General features: G+C 36.7%; 1 protein-coding gene across 2 annotated transcripts in view; it reads right to left on the reverse strand.

Annotated features, from left to right (window-relative positions):
* NALCN (sodium leak channel, non-selective) overlaps window positions 1–25,394 on the reverse strand; it is a 229,320-nt gene that overhangs the window by 92,542 nt on the left and 111,384 nt on the right. For both annotated transcript variants that reach the window (XM_068677799.1, XM_068677790.1), the window contains exons 11-13: window positions 15,955–16,086; window positions 8,864–9,031; window positions 3,979–4,170 (exon numbers count right to left, since the gene is read on the reverse strand). In XM_068677799.1, the coding sequence (XP_068533900.1) occupies window positions 3,979–4,170; window positions 8,864–9,031; window positions 15,955–16,086 (492 nt within the window). The remainder of the gene's footprint in view (window positions 1–3,978; window positions 4,171–8,863; window positions 9,032–15,954; window positions 16,087–25,394) is intronic.

Consider the following 25,394-nt stretch of genomic DNA (forward strand, 5'->3'; position numbering starts at 1 on the left):
TCTGAATCATATTAAAATATTACATCTCATTGCTTTTTAAAAACATGTATTTTAATTTATTCTTTAGGTATAAAAATACCTCCAATTCTCTGTTGTGGACCCCATATTAGTACAGGCACTATATTAATTTGGAAAAAGCCCACTTTTAACACTATAAAGATTAATCTTCCATCTAATTCAGCTGTCCATAAAGCATGTAGCTATTTAAAGTGGCCTTTCAATCTAATTTAAATATTTAATTATCATGTTAAAGTCCGGTATACCACAAAATATTAGTTTTAAGAAAACATGGCAGTGCACAATGAGTTTGTTTTGCACCCAGCAATCTCCTTCAGAGCAAGCTATTTTTAGCTGAAAGGTGCTCTTCCCACTGTTTATTTTAAAATGAATTTGAAATGCAACTATCTAGCTGACAGAATCAACATCTGTGAAGATGAGACTTAGAGATTTATGCAAATGGTGACTTTCTGAATTAATTTATGTTATAGAAAAGGCTGTCAGTTTCTTTGAGTATTTATGCCCTATTACTTAATTAGCTGTTTTGATGATGGAAGTCAAACTACCTTTTTATTTTTAGTGGAAGACTGTGAATGTTTGGTGGTATGTACAAGCAAAAGTGCCAGGTCTGATAGCCTGTCCATCTATTTTGGGGTGGTGCCACGCAAAGAACTACTTTCAGCTATAATGTACTTGATTTGTAACTGCTGCTTTGTCCATAGAAAATTATGGGCCAAATCCCTAAGGAATTTGGTAATCAGTTCCCAAATTCCCTAATTCATGGAAGCTGTCCTGCAATCAGTGGGATTAATTCTGCAAATGAAAATAACAGGATGTACCCCAATGCTGTGCAATGCTTGTACTGCATCTACCCACATTGAACTATCCTTTTTCTCCTGACACGTTAACGAGTGCTCCATGACACTCTGTGAGAAGAGCAGCTGCCCTCCAAAAACATGTCCACAGCACTAAGGTTGTAACTGCATCAGAGAATTAAGACTATGTGGTTTAGCTTTTTTAAGGGAACTTAAAATTATATTGAACTAATAAGTCACAAATGGAGTTTCCTCCAAGCTCAAGACTAGGTCCTGGTTTTACTGGAGACGGTGGGATTGTTGCTGTTGGGATATGGTGGGCCTTGATTTCATTTTGTATTGACCCATTTAACAGAAGAGCAGTGTTCCTGGCTTTGTCATTTATCTGAGACACCGGGTAGTCGAATACATGGCCCCAAACTTCAAGAGATACTGGGGCATGGAAGTCAGATGCACTAACAATATATTTTGTTGTCTACACAGTGAATGCTTAAATTTCTGAGCAGCCATCTTATGCTGCTGTCTTTGAACAGAACTCCCCCTCTCATTTCTTCTTCATTTAGGGCCCAACACTTAGCCACCCTCTTTTTTATTTCCATGTGCATGGAAATGGTATGTGCAGCCAAAGAAGACACGCAAAAATAGAGATGGTGGATCGGTTAGAAACAGGAGAGCAAACATCTATATTTTTATACTTTAGTATTAGAGAGAAAGCCAGTCCATTTGGAAAGTTGCAATGGGCAAAAGAAGAGTGAAATTTGTAACCATGGCAACACCGAGCCTGTGCCTATTGACTGTTGTCAGGAAACCATGTGAAAACATGCAATTTATAGGCATTAGTGAAAGGAGGAGGTCTCCTTGTTCCAAAACCCATACTGTGCCTTCTTATAAAGCACTTAACGGCTTCAAAAATGATTTTACGTTTTGTCTGTCTCACTGTGGAAGGCACTTCAAAGTAAAAACTCCAAATTTAACCTCTGGTGCCACCACTTTGTTAGTGTACTTGTCCTCTGCATATTCAGATGTGAAAGAAGCCCACAGCAACAGTGCTGGCCATTTGGGGTTTGCTCTTATTTGGGGGTAAGCCCCTAAAAATTCATTGTCACAAATTCTGCTGATGCAGACCTCATATTGTCTCCTACGCTATATAGTAATGCAAGCATTTCTTCAGTACATTATGAAAAGAATATATTCCAGGCAAACCCAGAGCTGCATATTTTATTACTGCCTTATTGCAAACTCGTCTTACTTGTCTTGCATTATTTGTCTTATTCTGTGCTCTTTATTCAGAGCAGACAACATTAGAGGTAGTCCCCCAGCCTTTAGTAGGAAGGCACACTTTAGAGGGGCATTGTCAGTCAAAATTTCTTTAGTACAAAATTTCCGCTGACTCTATTGAGCTATTAAAAACTGCTTCACTAGAAAATTACAGAAAGAAAACATACTGTAAATTAGACTTCTATATCATTTATGACTAGCTGAATATGTATACAAATAAACAATATGTAAAAAACAAGCAGGCACTCTTACTATAGGCTATCATACAAAAACTATTGAAAATATTTCAATTCATTACTAGTGGAACACTCCTTTATTATCAGTAACTGGCCTTGCATTTTTTTTCCCCAGAAAATTCTATCAGAAGATAGAAAACAACCTTGGATTTTGTTGTTGTTGTTGTTTGTTTTTAAATGTATAATTTACTGGAGAAAATATTTTCTCACTCTTTAAATGTATTTTGGTATATACATATATCTGTTAAAATTCAATACACTGAAAGTTCTTATTAAGTCCTAACTGGCCTCAGATTGAACACCCCAAATCATTTAAAACTTTCCTAACATCCTAACTGATCCTAACTGATATACCTTGGCAACATTTTACTGCAAATCAATCTTTCTCAGATATTTATACCAATTAATCTAGTTAAAATACACATGTTGTGAATGTCTCTTATTTTAACTATACTACAATAACTCCTTCAGGACTGTCATCACCATTTTGCCTAAAAACCAAAATAATACTAAAACTAAATTCTATGGCACTTTCAACCTTTTGCAGCTGGAATTTTTTAATCAGAAGTTATGCATTAGACTTGGACATAGAATACAATAGTAATATCACTCACTTTAGAGACAGAGGCCTGATTTCATAAGTAAAGTTTAAGTTATATTATCTTCTTTTTGCTTTCTTCAGCATTTCAAAAATGAATTATACTGAATTCTTTATGATCCTACTGGCTGTTTTTCTAAGCACATTTTCTAAACTAGAATGCATGGCATTACTTTATTCCCTGTGGGTAGGTATTTTTTGTCTTACATTCGATGGCTAGCATCCCGTAAATCAAATCCAGGTTGATAATTACAAATTGTTGCCTAGCCATTTTGTTTGCTAAATGCATGATCCTTCAGGCTGTCTTGTTCATTGTTGTTTAATTGTTCCCACCAATGCACTTTCACCAAAATAGATACATTGAATAACCAAGCTGTAATGACAGAAACAAATAAATTGTGACTGGAACCAATCCATGTACATTCAATCTAATACGTTATTAAAGAAATGGCAGTATTTTCATTCAGAACAGTGTTCTTCAATAAATACATTAGCTCCAATTTCCACTGATTTTCAGTGTTCTGTTCTGAATTAACGTAATGCCCATAAATATCCACTATTTATACCCAAAAGGCAAACACTTATTTTCTCAATGCAGACAGGTTTTATAACCCAGTGTAAAACAAGCATTCCTATACGAATCAAGATCAACCATTTCACAATATGTAGATATACATGTAAATCACATGAAGATATATTACATAAATTTTGTGGATAATACCTATGATTATGAGATGGATTATTTTTTTTTTAGCATGCTAGACTACTGTTAAGCCATATGCTTTGTTTTATCATCATCCATGTCCACACATAAAAAAATTATCCATATTCCCTGAACAACAGAAATAGAACACAAAACTCAACCAAAATGCAAACTTCACTACTGAAGGAGTAGTGGAAGACTACTACACATGGTGAATTATTTTCTCTCTACTTAAGTTGATCCTGCTCCATGGTTCTTAGAAGAAAAGGCAAACTGGTCATGTAATAATTAATATAATATATATAATACAAGAAAATAATAATACAAAGTATCAATGCGTCTTATACTTGCCCGTGGAAAGGTTGTAAATCTATCCAGCTCTTCCACAAAGCAAAACATCTGTAAACTGATCGCTGACATTACAATCAGAAGGCTGGCAGTGAATACAACCAAACTCCCAAGTTTTTTTCCTGGTCCAAATATCTTATACACAAAATCCTCCAAAGCAGGAGAAATCTTTATAAGCCGAACTACTCTAAGAACCTGTAAAGAAAGAGAAAATACAACTGCATTAATTATTTGATTACTATGTTAACCAACAACTTTTCAGGAGACTTCAAGGCAAGAGGAACCTGTCAGGCTTTGTACTTATCTAGATGTGCCTTCAGCTTTGTTTTAGCTAGTAACAGCACTTACCTAATGATCAGGTGACATTATTTTGTCTATTTTGTCTTTTGCATAGCCTTTTAAAATTGTGTGCTGTAATGCTTATTGTTCCATATATCTTTGCATCTAACATTGTAATAAAAAGCAGAAATTTTGCATAGAATAAGTTATGTATGGTCCTTTCAAAAAATGCAGCATCAAGGTGTACAGGCATGGTATGACAGCAGAGGTCTTGAAAGTATAGCCACAGGAGTATAATGAAGGCCCCAATGCTAAAATCAACTCACCAGTGACTCATGGTCATCACAGAAATGCAGCTGGGGCTTTCTTAGGGGTAAAAAAAGGGAACAAAAACATATGCAAAACATATCATAGGTAGTAAATCTGGATGTAATGAGGAATTCCAGAATAATAAGAATGGTCTCCAGCAGAGGACAAAATAATCTGTCTTGATATAGCAACTGAGAATTGATTGCAATGCTAGGTAAATTGCTCCCAAGCTCATTTATCATCACAGTTAAAAAATCACACTTATTTTAAATGGACAGGGTCCTGCACAGTCTTTGAAGAAAGCTCTGCTTTGAGCAGCAGGCTGAACAAGATGATATTAAAAGGCTACTTCGAACCTAAACTTTTCTGTGATTCTGTTATTTGTTACTGGAGGTTACATATCTGCATGAAAACTGCCAAATCTTCTTCCACAGGTCATCTTTCCATTTCAGTGACCCAAGGTGAAATTGTTTGGCATTGTGTACAGTATAAACTACCAAGTTTGGTAATAAGCACATGCTGCTATTTCATACTCTAAACAACAAGGGAATTTGGGGTGGTATTTCTCAATATCAGAGGAAACAGCACTGGGGGCCACTGATGTATTTGACATATTTTACACCTCCCAGTGTTATTAGTGGCAGCAGAACTGCTGTGTGTGTGGGACGCCTGACCCATTCGCTGTTGAATCTACCTTGGGAAAGCTGGTGAAAGCTCTGATCCTTCCATGTAGGTCAAAAAACTGTGGCAGAAACAGTGATGTGAATGTTAAGATCAACAGGAGGCAGTGGCAAACCACAGCGGTTGCTGGAGACAACTGACAGGATTCTATGACTCTGATTCTTTGTGGGGCAAATGACATTTGGCAGTTCCTAAAAAAAATGATTCTCCAGCCCAAGTTATAGCCCATAACTCCACACGAATCACATCGAAACTGAAAGGTAGGAATTACAGTGCAATTATAGACTGACCCTATGTTCAAGTCAAATACAATTGTCATGCTCTTTTGGATAGAAAATAAGGTTGACAGAAGGATATGGCAGTTGTTCACAGAAAGACTTCACTGTACCTTGTAGGTTGCTAATAATGTACACCTTTGTATTTTACATGCAATTTATCTCCCTACCTATCCCTCAGGTACCCAGAATATGCTCTAATGTCTGGCAGGACTCCAAATAGGCTTTACTGTCAAAGTGGAGATGGAAAGTTAACGTCAGAGAGCAACTTATTCCAAACATACCAAACCCCTAATGTGAGATGGGGGAGCCTTCACTGCCTTCAATATTTAATACAGCTTAAATTTCACATTGTTAGAATAAGGTGAGATACTTAAACATGTTGGTAATGTATTCACATGACAAATAATCTAAGTACATAAAATTGGTTACTAAGAAAGTGACAGACAAAGGCATTAGTGAGATTTCTAAGTACTATGAACATTTAAACGTGGTGTCTTTACTTACAAGATCTACCTGCAGCGTAAATGCTAGCACATCTACTTTGTGTGTAAATGTTCTTCAGTACTAACGTTAACGCTGACCCCAGTGGAGTGAAGATTTCATGCTAGTCTGTATTCTGAACTGTTTTAGATAAACTTTACTAACTGCCTTATTTTTTTCCCTTCCTTTGGGGAACTTTAATTGACCTTTAAGCAACACACTAATCTTATTGATACTATATTTTTCATTTATTTTCATTCGGCAACAAATTAAATCTAGCAAAAGTACATTGTAATGAACATTTTATTCATTCCACGTAGTTGGGTGGCAAACTGTATCAAATTTGAAAGATGCAGAAGGCACACTATCTGGATTAAATGTAAAAATATGTTAAAAACTGAATCAAGAAGAAAACTACAAGAGAAACCACTGCTCTGTCCCAAATAATAGCCACATTTCCTAAAAGTGATATTTATTCAGAAAATGACTCAGCAATATTTTCCAAACACAAATACTCTCTTCAATCCAGTGTAGGTCAAATTCTGTTTAAATCTCTAATAAACTGGCATAAGAATAACACATAAGAATGCCAGTTTATTACAGATATCTGCAATAATGTGCAAATTCTGCCATTTGTCCGCTGATGAGATGTTCTACAGATAATGGCCACAGAATGATGCTTTGCCATAGCTCATAGACATTTCTTTCACAGACAGCTTTGCAAAGTGCTTTGAATGAACATACAGCGAGTATATTGTATGTTGTAAGAAAGACAGGTGGGAAGCTGGACAGTAGCCAATGTGGTGAAGAGCAAATGATGTGCTGGCAAAAGGTAATGAATGATGAAGGCCAATGAATAATGCAGACTGAAATACATGCTAAGGAGGACTAGACAAGGAAAATAATATGTCTGCTTACTATCTTGGAATGTGTCAAATAAGACTTGTGTTTTCAGTAACCTGTTTTGTTGGCTGACAAGGAACACATTTAACCTGTCATTATTAATATCTAAAGGCCTGGAAATCTGCCTACCATCAAGATTTATCCAAGTGAAAAATACTTTTTGACCTTGGTTGATGTGAAAATGTGTTATCTAGTTTGCCAAGAAGCTTAGTTGCTGGAGAATATGGTGTGTACTTCCTTTACACACTGACATCAAAGGTAAAGTATTTTCCAACCTTACTGTCATCCGCCTCTTTGGGGATTTGGATTGCAAAAGACAACCTAAATCGTTCAGCATAGCAACTGTTTCTGCTTGTAAAATGTATATCTCTTATACGCATGTATTTTGATAAAAATCATATCCTGAAATTTTCTGTCAGAAAAGTAAGCACTTACAGAAGAAAAAAAAAAAAAAGAAAGAAAGGGAAACTACTTAAAATCATTAGAAATAAATAACTTCTTGTATGATTTTATTACCAACATCCAGCTACATTTTAATTATACTTTCAGTCCTATGATTTAGTGATAATATTATGTATTTAGTCCGAAGTGCCCATAATTTATACTTTAAAATTCTAGAAAATAATCAACAAATGCAAGCGGGCCCTGCCTAATAACTATGTACCAATGTGTTAACTAAGTGGCTAACTAATATAACTGAAAGCTCCCAGTTAGGTTTCCTGGGTACTTTTGCACAGGAGTACAAAGGCATTCTCCTGCACATGCATCCTTTCTTATATGTTAGGAATATCATGCCACGTTTGAATAAAAAAAAATAAATCATATATTTGGACAGCAAAAAAAAGTATAACCATGTAAAAGCCTTCAAATGTTTCTAGGTGAAAGAAAAATAGAATTTGAAATTCTGAAATCCTTCTTGAGCAGGTTTGTAGAACCGTTTAGAAAGAATACAAGATGGGATTTGCAGAAGTCTGAAAAGGCCATTATATTTCAACCCACACCTGGGGAGAACGCCACCCTAACTTGATTACTGGGTGTTGCTGGAGCTAATCACATATATCAACAGGATTCTGTCAGGCCATTCATTCTTTGCCTTTACTTATTATTAATCTTTCATCATGACAATCCACTGCTAAATAATGGACAAACATGATATGCATACCTTAATATATTTTTTTTTATTAAAGAAAATCACTTTCTTCAGCAGTGTAGAATATAGCACATTATAATGAATCTTAACACCTTCTCCCACAACTGGCGCAACCCTAAGCACTCTGATGAGGCTGATCAGGGAATTGGTTGTATTGGTTTGCAGAAGAAAAACTCAGATGTCTAATTAATCATTTTTTCCCTGTCTCTATTCCCTACTCTTCCCCAAAGTAAAAATGTATGAAGAGCCTCAACACACTTTCCCTCTCAATTAGGAATGGTCAGAGAGCTATAAATGAAACCCTAAAATGGTTCTGGAGAAAACCCACAATGACTGGAGTGAAGACTTGTCTTGGTTAGAGATGTGGCTGCTGTAGACATTAAGATTTGGAAGAGCAACAGCATGTTTGTCGAGGTGTCAGAGATGGAAAGCAGTGGTGGACTCTATAGGAAGGTGATAAAGTAAGCAGCTGTATGCAAGGTCAAAGCTGAATGAAGGACGAGGAATAAACTAATCCAGAACCTACTGAACAGTGCAGCCTAGATAAGAAATGTGAGTTACTGAAAACAGAAAGTTGCAGGACTGCTAAACAAAGTTAGAATTAATCCTCTTTCTGTAAATCCACACAAGAAACATAGTTAAAAACAGACTTAGTTGGTATTTTAGAGGCATTTTCAACAAGAGTCAATATTGTGAGAACATCAATAATCTGAGAATATAAGTAAATGACAGTTAAATATATACTCCTTTTGATGGATAATGTTTTTAATTGGTATTTAGGGTAAAATGTGAACACAGCTGATCGTACCTGGAAATATGTAAACTGAGAGTGATAGAGGTCTGGATAAATGTGAAGAGTGGTTCCAATTACAAGTAGTAACTCAAACTTGTGAAGAGATGAGCTGATGTATCCCGTAAAACCCAAACACCAGATCTTCAGGAGAGCTTCTAAATCAAACAAAACTGTAAAAGCAACCTAGACGAATACATAAAAGGAGAGAGATATGTTCAAAACACTGAGTTCAATTAAAACTTTCTATGTCATAACATCCATAAAGGTTTTGTTTGGTAAAAATAAAGATCTTCATTGTATTAGGAAAAACAATCATTCTCTAAACATAATAAACAATGAATAATAGATTTTTTTTTTTTAATTTCTGTGATTGCATGGCACTTATTTGTTCATTGGTCAACTATGAATAATATAGAACTGAAATGAATTTTTACATTTTCAGAAAAAATTACAGAAATTGTTATATTTTGGAAGCTTTCTGTGAATACACATATTTATAAATAACCATTAAAATGATTTTTTAATTGATGATATAATGAAAATAAACTTTTGACAAATCATGTATATACTATTCCTTTAAGTAATTACATCCGTGGTGCCAAAAAACTAGTCAAATTCTTTATTCAGCTTCCCTTATAAATAGTTCAAAACTTGACTTATTCATACAAACAGTTGTACAATCTGACACCTAAGTTTTCAAGAGTTGTATTGTAAATTTGTTGATTAATACCACAATGTTAAATTTAGATCAGACTTCTTTTATGTATTATGTTGTCTTTTCGTGTTTGTTTTGCCCATATCATTCCTTAAAATGTACACTTTGTGAAAATTTCTAATGTCCTAACACCCAGACATGTAGATGTCACAGTTTGGAGGGTATGAAATAATAGACAAATCCAATTAACTTTTCACTTTGTGTACATGTACAAGAAGGAAAACCTGAAGAGATTTTTTTCAAAATGTGAAGCAACATATATAAGCTGTTTGAAAAAAATTAGGAGATCTAAGAAACCAAAGTTAGAAGGTGTCTTGTTTGAAAACTACAGAATCCTAGAATGGCTGAGGTTGGAAGGGACCTCTGGAGATCATATAGTCCAACCCCCGCTGCTCAAGCAGGGTCACCTAGAAGATCACGTCCAGGTGGGTTTTGAGTATCTCAGAGAATGAGACACCAGAATCTCTCCGGGAAACCTGTTCCAGTGCTGTCACCCTCACAGTACAGAATGTTTTTTCTTCATATTCAGATGGAACTTCCTGTATTTCTGTTTGTGCCCGATGCTTCTTGTCCTATGAAGGGGCACCAGTGAAAAGAGTCTGCCCCCATTGTGTTAACAACCTCCCTTAAGATATTTATATACACTGGTAAGATCAAAATTGCTACTTCAAATTTTCAAAAACTTCCATAGTAATAAAACAACTGAAACAGGTTAAAAAAAAAAAAAAAAAAAAAAAAAAAGGATGATGGGACTTAATCATTAAAACAAAAACAAAAAAGAGGAAATTCAAGCTCAATCCAGAATTGGCAAATTTTCACAATTTTAAAAAAGAGATGATATAAAAGAAGGTGAGCAGAGGGAATAAGGAGAGAAGTTACAGAGGGAAAAAAAAAAAAGGATAACCCATGGGGTTCTTACAGAGGCCTTTCCTGAAATAGTTACACAGTGAAATGCATGATATTCAAAAAAGGGAGACAATTCTGTATAGATTTATATCTTCAAAACTTACTCTCTTTCTTCTCTCATTAACAAAAACCATCCTGGCTAGACACATTTCCTTCTCACTTGTTTTCTTCATTTACTTCTCTACATACTCTGAGATATTCTCTCCCTCATTTCCCAGCAGCCAAGAAACCCAAGACGGAAAAGATGTTTTTCCTTTTCTCAGCAGTTTTGCTCTCTGACCCTTAACATGCTTCGGGGCATAAAGGAGACATTAAAATAACATTAGGTGGTATCTATATACAACTAATAATTTACAAGTGCTGTGCAAACATTAACAAAGTACAGCTCAAGCCTTCTTTGAGCTAAAGTGTTATTAGTCTTTTTTATTACAGAATGTTATGGTAAAAGATGGAGAGATTAACTGATTGCATTGAGGCTTATTGGATTTGGTAGGTGGTAACAAAGTTAGAGACTAATATTTGAATTCTGAATCTGACAGTCACAGTCTCTGGGATTCTGCCTTATGTACTTACATTATTTAAAATCAGTCAATCAAAAATACATTTATCAACATGAAAGATGTTTTTGAGACAGATAATTAAAAATTTACATATTTTATGCGTACAGGACTATCACAAGAGGAATAATGATGGAAATTAGACACTGAAGTGTATGTCCTATGCTAATTCCTCTAGACCATATAGCTGTTTATGGGTGGTGCTACCATCTATACTTACATGGCTTTCTCAAGGCATTCAAAACAATTACCAGACTTCAAATATCCTCTGAATGATTAAATCAAGGCAAAATGCTTCATAGCCCTCCAAACCTTTCATTAAATTAGGAAACAACTGTTGCAAATAAATATTTGTGTGATTTCATATATACACACGTCAGTGTACACAAGATGCTCATATTCTTGAATATATCTACCTATTTTTTCAGCCCTTATAGTTCAAAGAGCTCCAGGAGAATAATATGCCAAATCTGAAGAAACTACTCCTCCACATGAAAATCCCAATCTAAAACACAAGGAAAATGCTATATCAAAAATTTTAAAATGAAAGCTCATTTCTAAAGTAAAACAGATCTAATTAAGTCTTAAAAGAGTAAGGGGGGCAAATTAGGAATGGGGGGTAGAAAGCTGCTGGAATTCACTTTCAGTGCAGGTGGAATAACAATACTATTTAAATACACCATACATACTTCAGAGTACATAGCCTTCCCATTAGGGACAAGACTAACAAATATGATGTTAAGTGTATTTTAATTTATTCTAAAAATGTGTGGGCGGGATCATTTGCATTTTACATGCTTGTCAAACGAATTCAAACCACTAGCACTTAAAAATGTATCAAATGGTTTGCATAACATCTGATTACATTTATACACCTGTCTTCCTGCTGACAGAGCTTGTATTTTTTTTTTCCTTCCTTGTAATTAATTACAGGAGAAGATTGAGAATATCTGAGTAGAACTTTTTCTTAGGTGTGAAATGCAATGCAATTTTACAGACATTTTTTAAAACTGAAATCACTCCTTCCATTGCTGTAGAGACAGGGGAAAAGCAGATTCACCTTAGACACCAGAACAGACCTGCACAGGAAAAACAGGTGTAACACATGAGTGGCCACCCTCCACCAGTTTACAAACCTTACTTTGCCAAAATACCTGGTTGTCTTTGCTCTGAATGATGAAATGAGGGTGGAAGGCAAGTGAGGCAACAGAGGAACGACCCGGCTGCTCTCTGAGGGCTGCCTCCCACCCAGCCACCTGGAAGCTTTATGGTGTTAATGCATCAATTTTCAGGCCCTTTAAAACAGTACTTGCAGGAATCCCACCTGTGCCTGGTAAGACTTCTAATGTGTAGCCTCCGTTGATGGAACATAATGTGCAGTGGCGTAAAGACAAACATTCAGCACTATTCTGTCTAGGTGCTGAGCTGGTAAAGTCAACATCCTCAGCCCCAACTACTAAAATGAGTTTGGAGTTCTATTCTTTCCAAGTTCTCAGATACTGTGTTGTTTTCTTGACTCATCCTGTTAAAAGTCTCTCTTTGTTTTCCTTGCAGGGCTGATGTATCTAAGTTGAAATGCTTCCCCAATTCTTATTTATTACTGAGTATACTAAATCATGCAACCAATGGGACCTGGGTTTAGAATTCATTTCTACCCTCTTTTTGCCTCACCTTTGCCTTGCTTTCTTTTGAGACTGTCTTCTTTTTCCAACAACAACAAAAAAGCAGGATTTTTTTCTTGGTACTGAATATCTCAATAACTTAACTTAGGCTTGTCTGTTTAGTTTAAATGGACATAGCAGTGCATTTATAGGCCACTACAACTTGTGACCATGAGAATGAATCTACTTTTTTAGACCGCATCTGCTCCTTAAGCCAGCAGCTTCCAGGATGACTTCTGGAAAAGGCATCTGCTGGATGTGTTTGCTTTAACTTGTCTGGCTATTTCCTTAAGCAAAGGGAATCCTCACTGCTGTTGGCTGCTCTGGTAAGCTGTCTCTGAAGGGAAAGTGTTCTCCAGACCAGTTTAATGAAAAATATAAAGCAACAGCAGCGCATCCTGCATGAACGAGTCTCCCTCACCAAGGAAACAACACAGCCACTGTGGAATAGTCTGCATTCTTTGAGTATGCAGCCTTTTTAAGGCTCTTAAAAACAATTTATTTGTACACACTGTGCTGCGAATAATAAGATTCACAATAACTGAGTAGGAAATGAAACCAGCTTATCAGTTTCTCCTGTTTCTTAGGATTTTTTAGGCTCTTCTGATGCTGCATTTTATACCACCTGCCATAAAATACTAGGGGGTTATTATTTGATTTTCATAGGTTCTATAGTGAAAGAATCACAGGTTAAAAAACAAACAACAAAAGAAACAAAAGCCAAATGGACAACAAACAAGTATGCCTTACAGATAAGCAGAATACCTTTCCCTATTCCAGACTACTTTAGCTTATAGAAAAGTAAACATGTAGAATATAAGCAAATTATTTTTCTGACAGCTTCCTCACTAATAAATTGGTATTCTGATCAATCTAAGCTATGCAGAGACAGAAAAATACATCCTTAAAGAAAATGAGACATTGTTCATAGGTCAGAAATTTAGTACACTAATCTACACAATACACTCATTTTGAAGTATAAAACCCTGGCAAGTATTTCTATCGAAAAAAAAGCCCAAACCCTAGACTTCAAATAGATGTGGAAGAGAGTATTTCTAGCACTGATTAATAAAAGCATAATTATACTATATATTCAGTGCCAAAATAGAAATAGCACATGCAGCGTTTCCTATTTTGAATATAAATAGAATTAAAGTTATTTTGTTAAGAATCCAGACTCCACTTGCTGTATCCTGGGCATAAAGAAAAAATGCCTTCCATGAAAAGTTCATGGTCTCAGGCTTTAATGCTGATTTAATTACTCATTTTGGCCTGGAGATTAAAATGAGTTTCACTGTCTTCACTTCTATGAAGTGAAAATATTGTCAACCCTGCAGGGGTTATCATAAGAGAATCCAGACTTTGTTGGTTTTATTCCAACATCTTATTCCCAGGATCATCTTCTTTCACATTCATGTTGTTTTTAGAATATGCTCAGAACTCAAGATAAAATAAAGATAATACATTAACACATTTCACAATTATTCTTTCTATGACAACTGTCTAAAAGTTGAGATAATTTCAGTATGTTAAATGTGTGGGCTTTTCTTAAGAACTTGTTTAATGTCTGGAACAAAGTAGTTTCATAACTCTTTGGGAGGAGGTTGTTTAGTCTTGATTATAATTTGAAAATATGAAGCCACCACTTAGCTACCTTCTGACTGGAATTCTGGTTCTAAACAGTGAAACTAAGCCAGAACTTGTTTTTCTGAGATGTAGGGTGAATTCCATATTTGAGATCTGATGAGTCCTACCGTTTGCTGATCAGCAGTATGGGATATACTGCTGAAATGGTGCAGTACTGATGCAACCTGCACTCTTTTGAGAGTTTGGACTCTGGTGCTACCTTTAGTTTTTCCTTGTTTTCATGTTTTTCCTTGTTTTCTCATGTTTTTGAATTGGTGGTCTCTGCTTTGTAGGACCTTAAGAGATCACACACAAATTCTAAAACTAACAGAAATTTAAAAATGAGTATCAACTCAACCTCCCTTAAAACAATGAGATGCATTAAGCACCATAATGTTAAGCACTACAAGGTTTAAAGTTGAGCACTTGAGCGTGACTCACAAGTCTATTTAGACATTTAAAACCCCAGGAGTACAAGCCATCAAACTTCTCGACTTGCAATTCTTCTGCCATTGTCATTGTCAGCCTTGAAGGCATACCAGAGGCAGCAGAATCACAAGTCAAAACATGCTGTCAAGTGCACTAGCCTAAGAATGTCAGCCCCAGGAAGTGAGGCCATAAATTACTCTCAGGGCGTCTTCTTTTCAACTGGACCCTCTGGCTCCAAAGGACAGTGTAATAATTATTGAAGTCAGGGGAACTGCAGTAACCACACAGCTAGACATGTACAATCCAGGCAACAGTGATCAGCATCTTCAGAGAACCCATCTCAGTGAATTTCAGCAGTGGTAGCTTTATCTTCAGATAAAGTGACAATTCATAGTGCTCATGGAATTAAGTATTGTTGATAAGGAATGCTACAGTACTGATTTCACTCTTGATTCAGGAAAAATATGTATTTGAAACTATACCTATATATTACTACCAAATACTTCAAAACTTTTATTTATTTATTTATTTATTTTGATAACTGAACTAAACTAAAAAACTAAAAAGTCATGTAAGCAATGTTCTAGGCACTTTAGCACATGCTCTACAGCAATATCTTTGACAAACTAAACAGTCAAGCAGGCTCTCAGCCAAAATGCCGCATAAAAAGAAACTGTTTTCCTCTGCTACACTGGTTCAGGAGCACATCCTTCTCCTTCACTAAATTTAAGACTGAATAAATGTTCCTTTGTATTGTGCTATTGAGGTTACTGAACCTAGGCTACTCGCAACACTATTCTGGTTATGCTCAAGGACCATCTTGAAGACACATACATGTCAAATAAAGATGATTTAGAAAGAAATACAATATTTAAAGACAGAGTTTTGCCATTTTTTAAAGTTAAATTCTTACGGATGTTACAGTCCTGGTAGAAAAAGATAGCAACTCAGCAGCCATGCATTGCCTGCAAATGTTATACTTAAGCCTCAGCTCATTACCACTGACATTTTGTTTGAGGAAATTACCTTTCAAAAGGTTGTAAAATAGGGCTGTCAGACATTGTCAGACAGAGGAACTTGAACAAGTTAGCAAAGAATTCTTGGAATGCTTAAGGGAATAAAAAAATTACGTACTTAAATGTGCTTGACATTCACATTTTCTACTTTAGCTTATCTTGAAAAACATCTAGATAGTCGTTTCAGCATACTCACCTCAGCTAGGTAAAATTCATCATACTGTCTCTTGAAATTTTCTCCTTTGTAGTAGTTACTAGCAGCAACAATCACATCTACAGCTACCATGCTTAGTATGAACATATGAAACACTGATGACCTCATCATTTTCTGCAAAAGAAAAAGAAAATTTTATCATCAAAGTGACTCAACCACGTGCAATATAAAGCTTTACTATACTGTCAAAATACAACCAGCTATAATAATATGTTTTATATAGCTTTTTTACACAATTCTAAATTATTAATCTTTAAAAATATTCCAATATATTGCTTCAGCTGGTTTATGTATGCAAGATTATATATATATATTTACTTTTCAGTTTGTTATTTGCCAACTGACTTCTTACTGGAGGTTTATGAGGTAATGTGATTTATATTACTTTAGTAAGTTTAAAGCCTAAACCATATTTCTAACTACTCAGTTCCTACTCAGGTTACTACTCCATTTTGATTTCTTCATGCAGATCTTACTGACTTGTTGTTCGGGATCAAGTAACATAAACTCTATCTTCATCACTGCCTTTACTCCAAGAAAGACAAGTGACATGGGATTTTCCCACAGTATTCTCCTGGAGAAGCTGGCAGCCCATGGCCTGTACAGGTACACTCTCTGCTGGGTTAAAAACTGGCTGGACATCTGGGCCCAGAGAGTGGTGGTGAATGGAGTGAAATCCAGCTGGCTCTATCTTCTTTGCATTCTCCCTTCAGGTATGTATAGACATTCAAGAGATTCCACAAGTCTTCTCTTTTCCAAGCTAAGAGTCTCAGCTCTCTCAGCCTTTCCTTACAGGAGAGGTGTTCCAGTCATTTAATCATTTTTGTGGCCCTCTGCTGGACTCTCTCCAGTATGTCCACATCTCTCTTGTACTGAGGTGCCCAGAACTGGATCCAGCACTCCTAGTGTGGCCTCACCAGTGCTGAGTAGAAGGGAAGGATCACCTCCTTCAATCTGCTGGCAACACTTTTCCTAATGTTGCCCAGAGAGCTGTTCGCTTTCTTTGTGGCACATCGCTGACTTGTTCAACCTGTCCCTTCAAACTTGCAAGGACTTTTCTGCTAAGCTGCTCTCCAGCTGATTGGTCTTAAACCTATACTGGTTTATTCCTTCTTCAGTGCAGGACTTTGCACTTCCCCTTGTTGAATATCTTGAGGTTCCTGTTGGGTCAGTCCTCCAACCTAACAAGGACCTTCTGAATGGCAGCACAACCATCTGTTGATCAGCCATTCGTCCCGGTTTTCTGTTATTTACAGAGTTGCTGAAAGTGCACTCTGTGCCATCATCCAGGTCATTAAAGCGGATGTTAATGAACGAAGCGTGCCCTTGCAAGAACATTGTCCAGATCCCTCAGTAATCATGGGTGTATCCCATCAGATTGCATGGACTTCTGTATGTCCATTTTGTTTAGATGTTTCTTAACCTGATCCCCTTCCACTAATGGTTCCAAACTTTCTCATGGGTTTCAGGACTTGGTTTTCCTGAAGGTCAGTCTTACCTATCAAGACTGAGGTGAAGAAGGCACAAAGTATCTCATCTGTTTTCATGTCACCAGCTTCCCTAACCCATTCAGCAGCAGGCCCACATTTTCCCTAGTCTTTCTTTAGCTGCTGTTGTACCCATGGAAGCCCTTCATGTTCCAGATTCAACTCCACGTGGGCTTTGACTTTCCTAATCCCATCTCCACCCAATAGTAACAGTACCCCTATCTCTGCTCAGACAGCAGCTCTGTATTCCTCATGGGATACCTGGTCCAGCTTCTACCTCAATTGTTCTTCCTTTTATGTATGAGTTTTGACAGCTGCTACTTGTTCATCCACGTGGGACTTCTGCCACATTTGCTTGATTTCCCACACCTGGGGATGAAACATTTTGAAGCTTGTAGAAGATCCTTGAAAATCAGCCAGCTGTTCTAGACTCTCTTCTCTTCAGGACTGTACCTCACAGAATTCTTCCAAGCAGATACCCAAACAGAGTAAGTTTCTCCTGAACTCCAGGGTTGTGGCCCTGCTTTTAGCTTTATTCTCTCCTTGCACAACCCTGAACTCCAACATCTCGTGGTCACTGTAACCAAGGCTGCTCTGACCCTCACAACCCAACCAGTTCCTCTTTGTTTGTAAGAGGTCCAGCCAGAACACCTGCCATCATCATCTCCTTAGCCTGTGTGTTAGGAAGTTACCACCACAGCACTTCAGAAATCTACTGCATTGTTTGCTCCCTGCTGTGTTGCACCTCCTGCAAATATCAGGGAGGTTAAAATGACCCAGAAAAAAAATGGGGGTCTGTGAATGTGAAAATGTTATAGTAGAAGTAAGTAACATATGCATTTACATTTGTAAGGATATATTAACTGTAAGAAGACTTATACACATATTTGTAAAATACTAACTCGGTCTTCAGTGAGCTGAGGCTATGTTGACAAAGACATATTTACATTTTATGTTTAACCCTGCCAGGAGCTTAGGGTCTTGACTGAACTACAGTCCTACTGTGTTTTACCTACGGGTTTTTTGTTTGTTTGTTTGTTTTGTTTGTTTTTGTTTTTGGTGGTCAAATTAGAACACAGTACAGTAGTATATATGGAAGACTGCAAGGACCAGCAGTTGTTCAGGGTTTTAGCAGTCTTGCTAAAAGGAGAATTCATTGTCTTTGGATCCCACTTAAATTGCAGTGGAGTGGAGAATTTGCACAGTTGCATGCATTCAGCTAACAGGAGTGCCTCTTGCCTCTTAACATCTGGATTTAATCTGTGATTCACTGTTAACATTGGAGACGGAGGACAGTTCAACACTAATTCCAACTGGCTTTCTTTAGACCCTAGTGGCACAAAAAAATGCTTATGTATTCCCACCAAGACAGGGAGGCTTAGGAGATAAAGCCTGACAGGCAGAAATGTACATAACAAGCCTTGGCTAATAACAATGCCTGAAGTGCAGTAAAGTCTCTAAAACTCGAGTGGCTAAATGAGGTCTTGCTTTTATTTTTAACACACAAAGCATGCTATCAGGATACGATAATAAAAGACATGACTACTGGTTTCAAGCATGCATTTTTGTAAGTGTATGATTCAAAACAGGTAGCATCTTATCTGTTACATTTCTGTTTCACACAAGTTCTAAACAGCTAGTCTCTCTGCATATTTTACGCTGTATTTTTAATAAGTGTCAAAATTTCTTTCATAGTAACAAAAAGTATGCTGTCTCAATTGTGAAAGGACTTGCTAAAAAAAATAATAGATCAGGCTGTAAAATGCACTTTTCTCTCCCTTTGTAAAAGCAAAAACAAAATCAGGAAAGAAAAATGGTACTAGAAGAAGAATAAACATACATAAACCACTTTGGTATTGGTATACACGTATAAACATGTATATTTTCTCATTACAGTCTGTATCTTGGGATACTCATAAAAAGGTTTTCCAGTGCTATATTTAATTCTGGAAAAAAAATGCAAAAATGTAAATAATATGCTAACAGTAGTATAATAAGCTTAGTAACATTCAATAAAGCTTCTTGTCAGTTACTAAATGCTGCCTTCCCCTCTCAGCTAAACTGAAAGTAGACAATTTAGCTTACAGTATTATGTTTGCATATCACAATTTAGCACCAAGATAATAATGAAAGAGGTCCAGACAGGATACAAGCTAGGCACTGGCTATATAAAGGCAGCAACACCTGGATGAGGCAGGAGATTAGGAGATGGCTGTGGCAGGCAATGTCAGAAGCAGCCTGTTGCTAGCAGAAAGACAGAAAGCCCAAAGGGCCTGCAAGACGCAAGTATGTGAGCACATGCACAGCAAAAACACTATGCTGAGGAGACCCAAACCAGAAACTCATTACTTTTAAATCCCAGGACTGGGCTGCTCATGGGCACCATATACGCATCCTGTGGCTTCATATTCTATTGTAACTTTTTGGTATCAAAGGTGAATATATGCTCATTATATGCAAGCACAAAATATTCTTCCTGGAGGAACAAATAACTGGATTTAGATTAGCTCTGTGACCCTTTATGACATCTTTATTACTGTGCCTTGAAACATTGAATGGGCTACTTTCTTATTTTTTTTCTTTAGCACTGCAAAATCTAGCTGCTCACCTGTCATGAACACCATACATGATAAGCTTCCTTCCTGCTGGCCTCTCAGCAACAGACTGCAATATCCTTAGGAGATCAATGTAGCCCACACACCTACTGTGCCCAGCTTCCCCCCTACTTTCATCTGTCTTATTTTGTTCTTTTTGCATCACAGAATTTAATTTGGATTTGTACCCTTGAAGTGGCTCAGCTGCACCTCTATTGTAATGTTTGACCACAAGTCTTCACTGTCTCTTTACAAATTTCTGTAGGACATTTGGAATGAAGTGTAAGAAAAAGCTGAATTTAGCCCACAGCACTTACCCAAGCCTTAAAAATTATTTTGGATCACCAGATTAGCAGTGTGTCATTTGGAGTACAGCCCTTTTCAGAGCACACAGCCATGGAAAATTCTCTTTGCAAACTTGAAAGAGACGTAATGCCAGGTTTTGTTCTTGTTTAATTTACTGACCTTTTTCAGCCCTTGGATGTACGTTTCTTAAACTGTGCAGGAATAAGATGAGAGAAATGTTCTGATGTTGCTGTCAGCCCATTGCATGACGGGAAAATTGAGTCTAATATTAAATTGGACGTACGATTAGCTGTGCTGAAGCAGTCTCAAGTGAAATGTCCTGTTGCTGCCATCAATCAGCTACAACAGTGAAGAATTTCTTACATCTACTGTGAGTCACTTTTAATGCCAGCATCTGGCTTCATGCAGGATGATGGTTCTCAGTGTCCAGGACAACGTGATAAACGTGGATGGCACAGGGCATTAATACTTCCAGGGCCCTCAAAACCAGTGTAGGACAAACCTTTAGCAATCCAAACTCTTTCAGTGTTTGGAAACACACAAGGGAATTGAACATTTGCTTTGTGAGTAGACTGGAATTTCATGAGAGCAGAAAAGCCTTCTAAAATTCTACATTTTTCTTTTTCTTTGCATTAAGAATGTGTTTATTACAGCTGAGGCACTCTAAATCAAAACAAACAAAACAAATCCTCCCCCCATATTTAACATTGCAGATTCACCCAAAAGCTCAAGTAAGCAATGACATGAATTGCTGACTGGAGAATAATACCTGGGTCACTTAGTCTGACAGAGCTTTACCACACACGGGCCTAAAGCAGGCTTTTGTCACTCCAGCAGTGTCAGAACATAGTACACTGCTCTAATACTCCTTCCAGCTTCCTACATGGCAGAGGGAGGATGAGTGACACAAATTGGCCTTTGCCAGCTCTCTACCGTGGAGGATATCCACAGCTACTGCCACCTTACACAGCTAGAGCCATATATGTCCTGAGTTAGGAAAGCAGCACCCCATGCAAAATGCAGTCACGATGCAAACTAGAATAACTAAATGAGATGGAAGTATATTTTCCTGATGCTAAACACCTTTTGGGGGCTCTACTTGTATCAGGTCATTCCTTATACCACCATCCTTTACATCGTATTTTTATATCAAGTCTATAACAGACCCTACTTACCAAGTGAAGAGGTATGCATTGCAAATTTCTAGGGTCTGACTGACCAACTAGTAACATGTGGGCTATTTTACCCTGATGCTACTAGCTCAAAACTGGCCAAGCTGGTAATGCTCAATATTATCATGTGAAACCTTGAAAGAAGTGTCTTCAGAGGGGGCAGTGGTTTTAGTTCAGATTTATGGAAATTCATACTGCATTTGACAATAATTAACTCTTGGTGATGACCTAAGGAAAAAATGCTGATGACAAATTGGCTTGAAGAATAAACAAAATACCTACAAAGTCCTTACATTTATTACTACTAAGCAAGACATGGTGACAATTTCATACACAGAAAAAGTTCTGCTTGTTTTGGCCACTTAATGTGTTAAAAGCTCAGAGGACATAATTGTCAGACTGGCAGCTCTTAAAAGTACCAGATCAATTAATGAGCAGTGTAAACATCATTTAACTAAAACACTTTGATAACTCTCTGTATGGATATGCAGTCTTTTTCCTAACTTAGTACTCTCAAAGGTTGTATCCATCAACAGGAAAAATACAGTTCTACCTTTGTATTTTAGATATACTTTAACACTTCATAAAATATCAGCATCTCCTCCCATGTTTTAATAGGATGGCTTGGGCAAGCTGTTTAGTCCCTTTTCATCTTCATTAGCTTTTGCCATTTACTTAAGGAAGCTAGGTCCTGCTAAAATACTCCAGCAAAGCTTGCAGATATGGCTATCAAAAGACTGTACATTAGCTACATGATTGTTGTGATTAATTTTACACCTATCACTACAGTGGCATTGTGGATTTTTTGTACTAATGTCTACACACGCCTACTGGAACACAACCCGTTCAGGTAGCTAGAATAACTTTTGGCTTATGAAAGTTGTTATTTACATGTGGACAAAATAGTTTCTATTTTTATATTTTAAAATAGTTATTGTGATTGAAAAGGTTACATTTATGCTACTCCAATCTTTTTTGCTCACAGGCCTGTTGCAGCCTAGATCGCGTTAATGCAGTGGCATGAAGGCAGTATGACTTCTAGCTCATTTCCATGTGCAGCACCACTGGGAACTTGTGGTGGCATTAGAATTTGTAACTGCTCTTTAAGTCTTATGGTACCTGGTGCTTTTGTTAGAGCACCACTCTCTGGAGTTACGCGAGTATCACAGAATACAAAAGCCTTGTTCAGAAAAGCTAACAGAACATTACTCAAGTTTGTTAGGGCAGCATAGAAAACAGTAAGTCAAATAATAATAATAAAAAAGCATTATCAGTGAATTCTCACACTTTTTGGCCTTATCCTCAGAGCTTGACCCACAACACCAAAATACATATAGAGGGATCATGTGTTTTGTACAATAGGGGCCGGTTAAGATGGATGTGCAAAATTAAGAAAGGAACATGGGAAATGGTCATTCAAGATGCTAGCAAATTTTGGTTTGATATTGGCAGCAGGAGACATAATATGCCTCAGAGTCTATTATAAGGTACAGGTCCTGCAACAAGTCTAGACATAACAAAAAGAAAGCTTGACTTTTAGGATTCTATGCAACATGATTTCTAAGAGTCACTGAGTAAAGACTCCATCTTGGCCTAAAGAAAATACAAGGTTTGATCCTGTACAGGTTTATTATACTTGTGGTGTTTATTTAATCTTTTTCTTTCTTTCTTTTTTTTTTTTTTTTTTCTTTCTTTTCTCTCTCTCTCTCTTTTTTTTTTTTTTTTTTTAAATGAAGTGCTGGAAGATACCTTGTCTATGAAAGGAGCTTTAGAAAATCACATTCTATACACTGCTAATCATAGATAATTCATAGCATGAATAGGATAAATTTGATTTTCATCTTGTTGGTTAATGGCCATCTGAGCAAGTACAAAATTGTGAAATTGCAGGAAATTTTCCCTTTTGTTTGCAGAATATTGTAGAGCATTTTACAAGCTGTGTAACTAATTTTCTATAAACCATTTTGCTTTCAACCTACTTTATGACTGCCTGACAAAGATATGCTTGTAAGGAGAATTTAGCAAATTATTCTCATGCTCTGCAATCTGTACATTTATGGGAATTATTAAGCATTAACCACAAATTTTAAGGGAACAGACTTCTTAATATCTTACACTGATGCAGTTATATATTAATGTAGGGTGTTATAAACCACTGTAGATCTGAAATATCATCTGTATTGCAGAGGAACTTCAAAGTTCTAGGGAAATTCAAGTAATCTAACTTCATTGACGAAACAAGGTGAAAGGTGAGTTTGAAAGACACTAAGAGGGATGGCTGATAGACAGTGCAAAGAAAATCTCAGCTCAGACATTCACAACTTTGGTGAAAGCAGGGAGGTAGTCCCTCCTTTCAAATACAAGCTGCCTGTCCCAGTGAAGTGAGAATTGAACAATTCCTCACCGGTTTAGGCAATGGAAACAGTTGCTTTAGCATTCTTCATGAAGGCAGATGACTTTTCAGGGCAGTGATATAGTAGAGATGGATGTAAAGACCCTTTCAGGTACAACAGTCTAATGGAAAATCTCCTTGAAAACTCTAGTAATGTAAAGATGATCTTGTACATCATGGAGAACCTTTGTTCCCAGTCATAGGAGATAATGCAGAAGATGTGGAGATATTCAAGGAAGCACAAAATCCCACAGAACAAGTAATAACTTTAGAATATGCTGTCAGAAACCTTTCCATAAGGACTATATATCTGGCTGCTGCAGAGGTGACTCTAGTCTGGCAGAAAGAACAGCGTAGACAGAAAACTGCCCTGGCTTGAAAAATATTATACGCATTTCACTTTACCGTGCTTCTCTTTTCCACCTTCTACCTTATCTGATCAGCATGTAAAGGTTGAGGATCTATGTGTTTTTACATGGTGTACTACTTCTGTGGCCTCAAAATAAGCTGCAAATGAGAGTATTATTGAATAATGGCATCGTATCAGAACAGGACAATATGACATACCAGAAGATGCAAATATGTGCTCCAATATGCAAGCACAGTCCTGCTTTTCGTGCTATCAAAATACATTTTTTAAGGCAACACATATCACTTTCAGATTATTTGTAGCTAAAATTATACAAAAATCAGCAGTTGTCAAGGTCTATCTTCCAATAATCAAAATGGATTTTTAATATAAGCAATTCACTGAATTGTTTGAAAATACAAGCAGTTCATGAATCTGTCATATTGTACCAGACCTTCCTGTCTTCTTTTGCTCAGCAAATTTTGATGAAAATAAAAATGTACTTAAAAAGAAGAGAACAGAATTCTAGTCAAAGAAAAAAAGTAAAGTCAGTAAAACAAGAAGAAAGAGAATATGCACTTAGGAAGTAAATGAATGGAAGTAATGGTGGAAAGCTTATTGAAGAGAAATGGAAACCTGTAAGATACGACTTATAATTAACCAAACTTTAAAGGGAAAAGTTTCTGTCAGAAATTATATACTCTTTTCCTCTACATCCTAGATTCGATAGCCAAAGCCTTATTTTTGCTACAGGGCAAAAGAGTGTTGCATATGCTTTTTTCAGACAAGCTGCATTCTGTTAATTCCTGTAATAACAGAGTAAAGCAGTAGTATAGACATTCTACCACTAACAGTAGCCACTTTTCTCCTTCCACAAACTTCCAAGAGAACAGTCAATAAGAGAAACGGTGACTCTTCTGCCCTAAAAATCCATGAAATAATGGCTTCTTTGAAACTAAATGAACCTCCTCCTCCTCACCAGTTTATAAATCAGCTAGCGCAGATATGTCATTTTCTTTGCAAAAGATACAGAGGAAGTAAGCAGCCTTTCAGTGCCTGCAATCTGACTTAGAGAAATGGAGAGCTGCAGCTGCAACATAAAAGAAACCTAAAAATACTACT

The sequence above is a fragment of the Anas acuta genome, chromosome 1 (assembly GCF_963932015.1).
Source record: "Anas acuta chromosome 1, bAnaAcu1.1, whole genome shotgun sequence".
NCBI classification, from domain to species: Eukaryota; Metazoa; Chordata; class Aves; order Anseriformes; family Anatidae; genus Anas; species Anas acuta.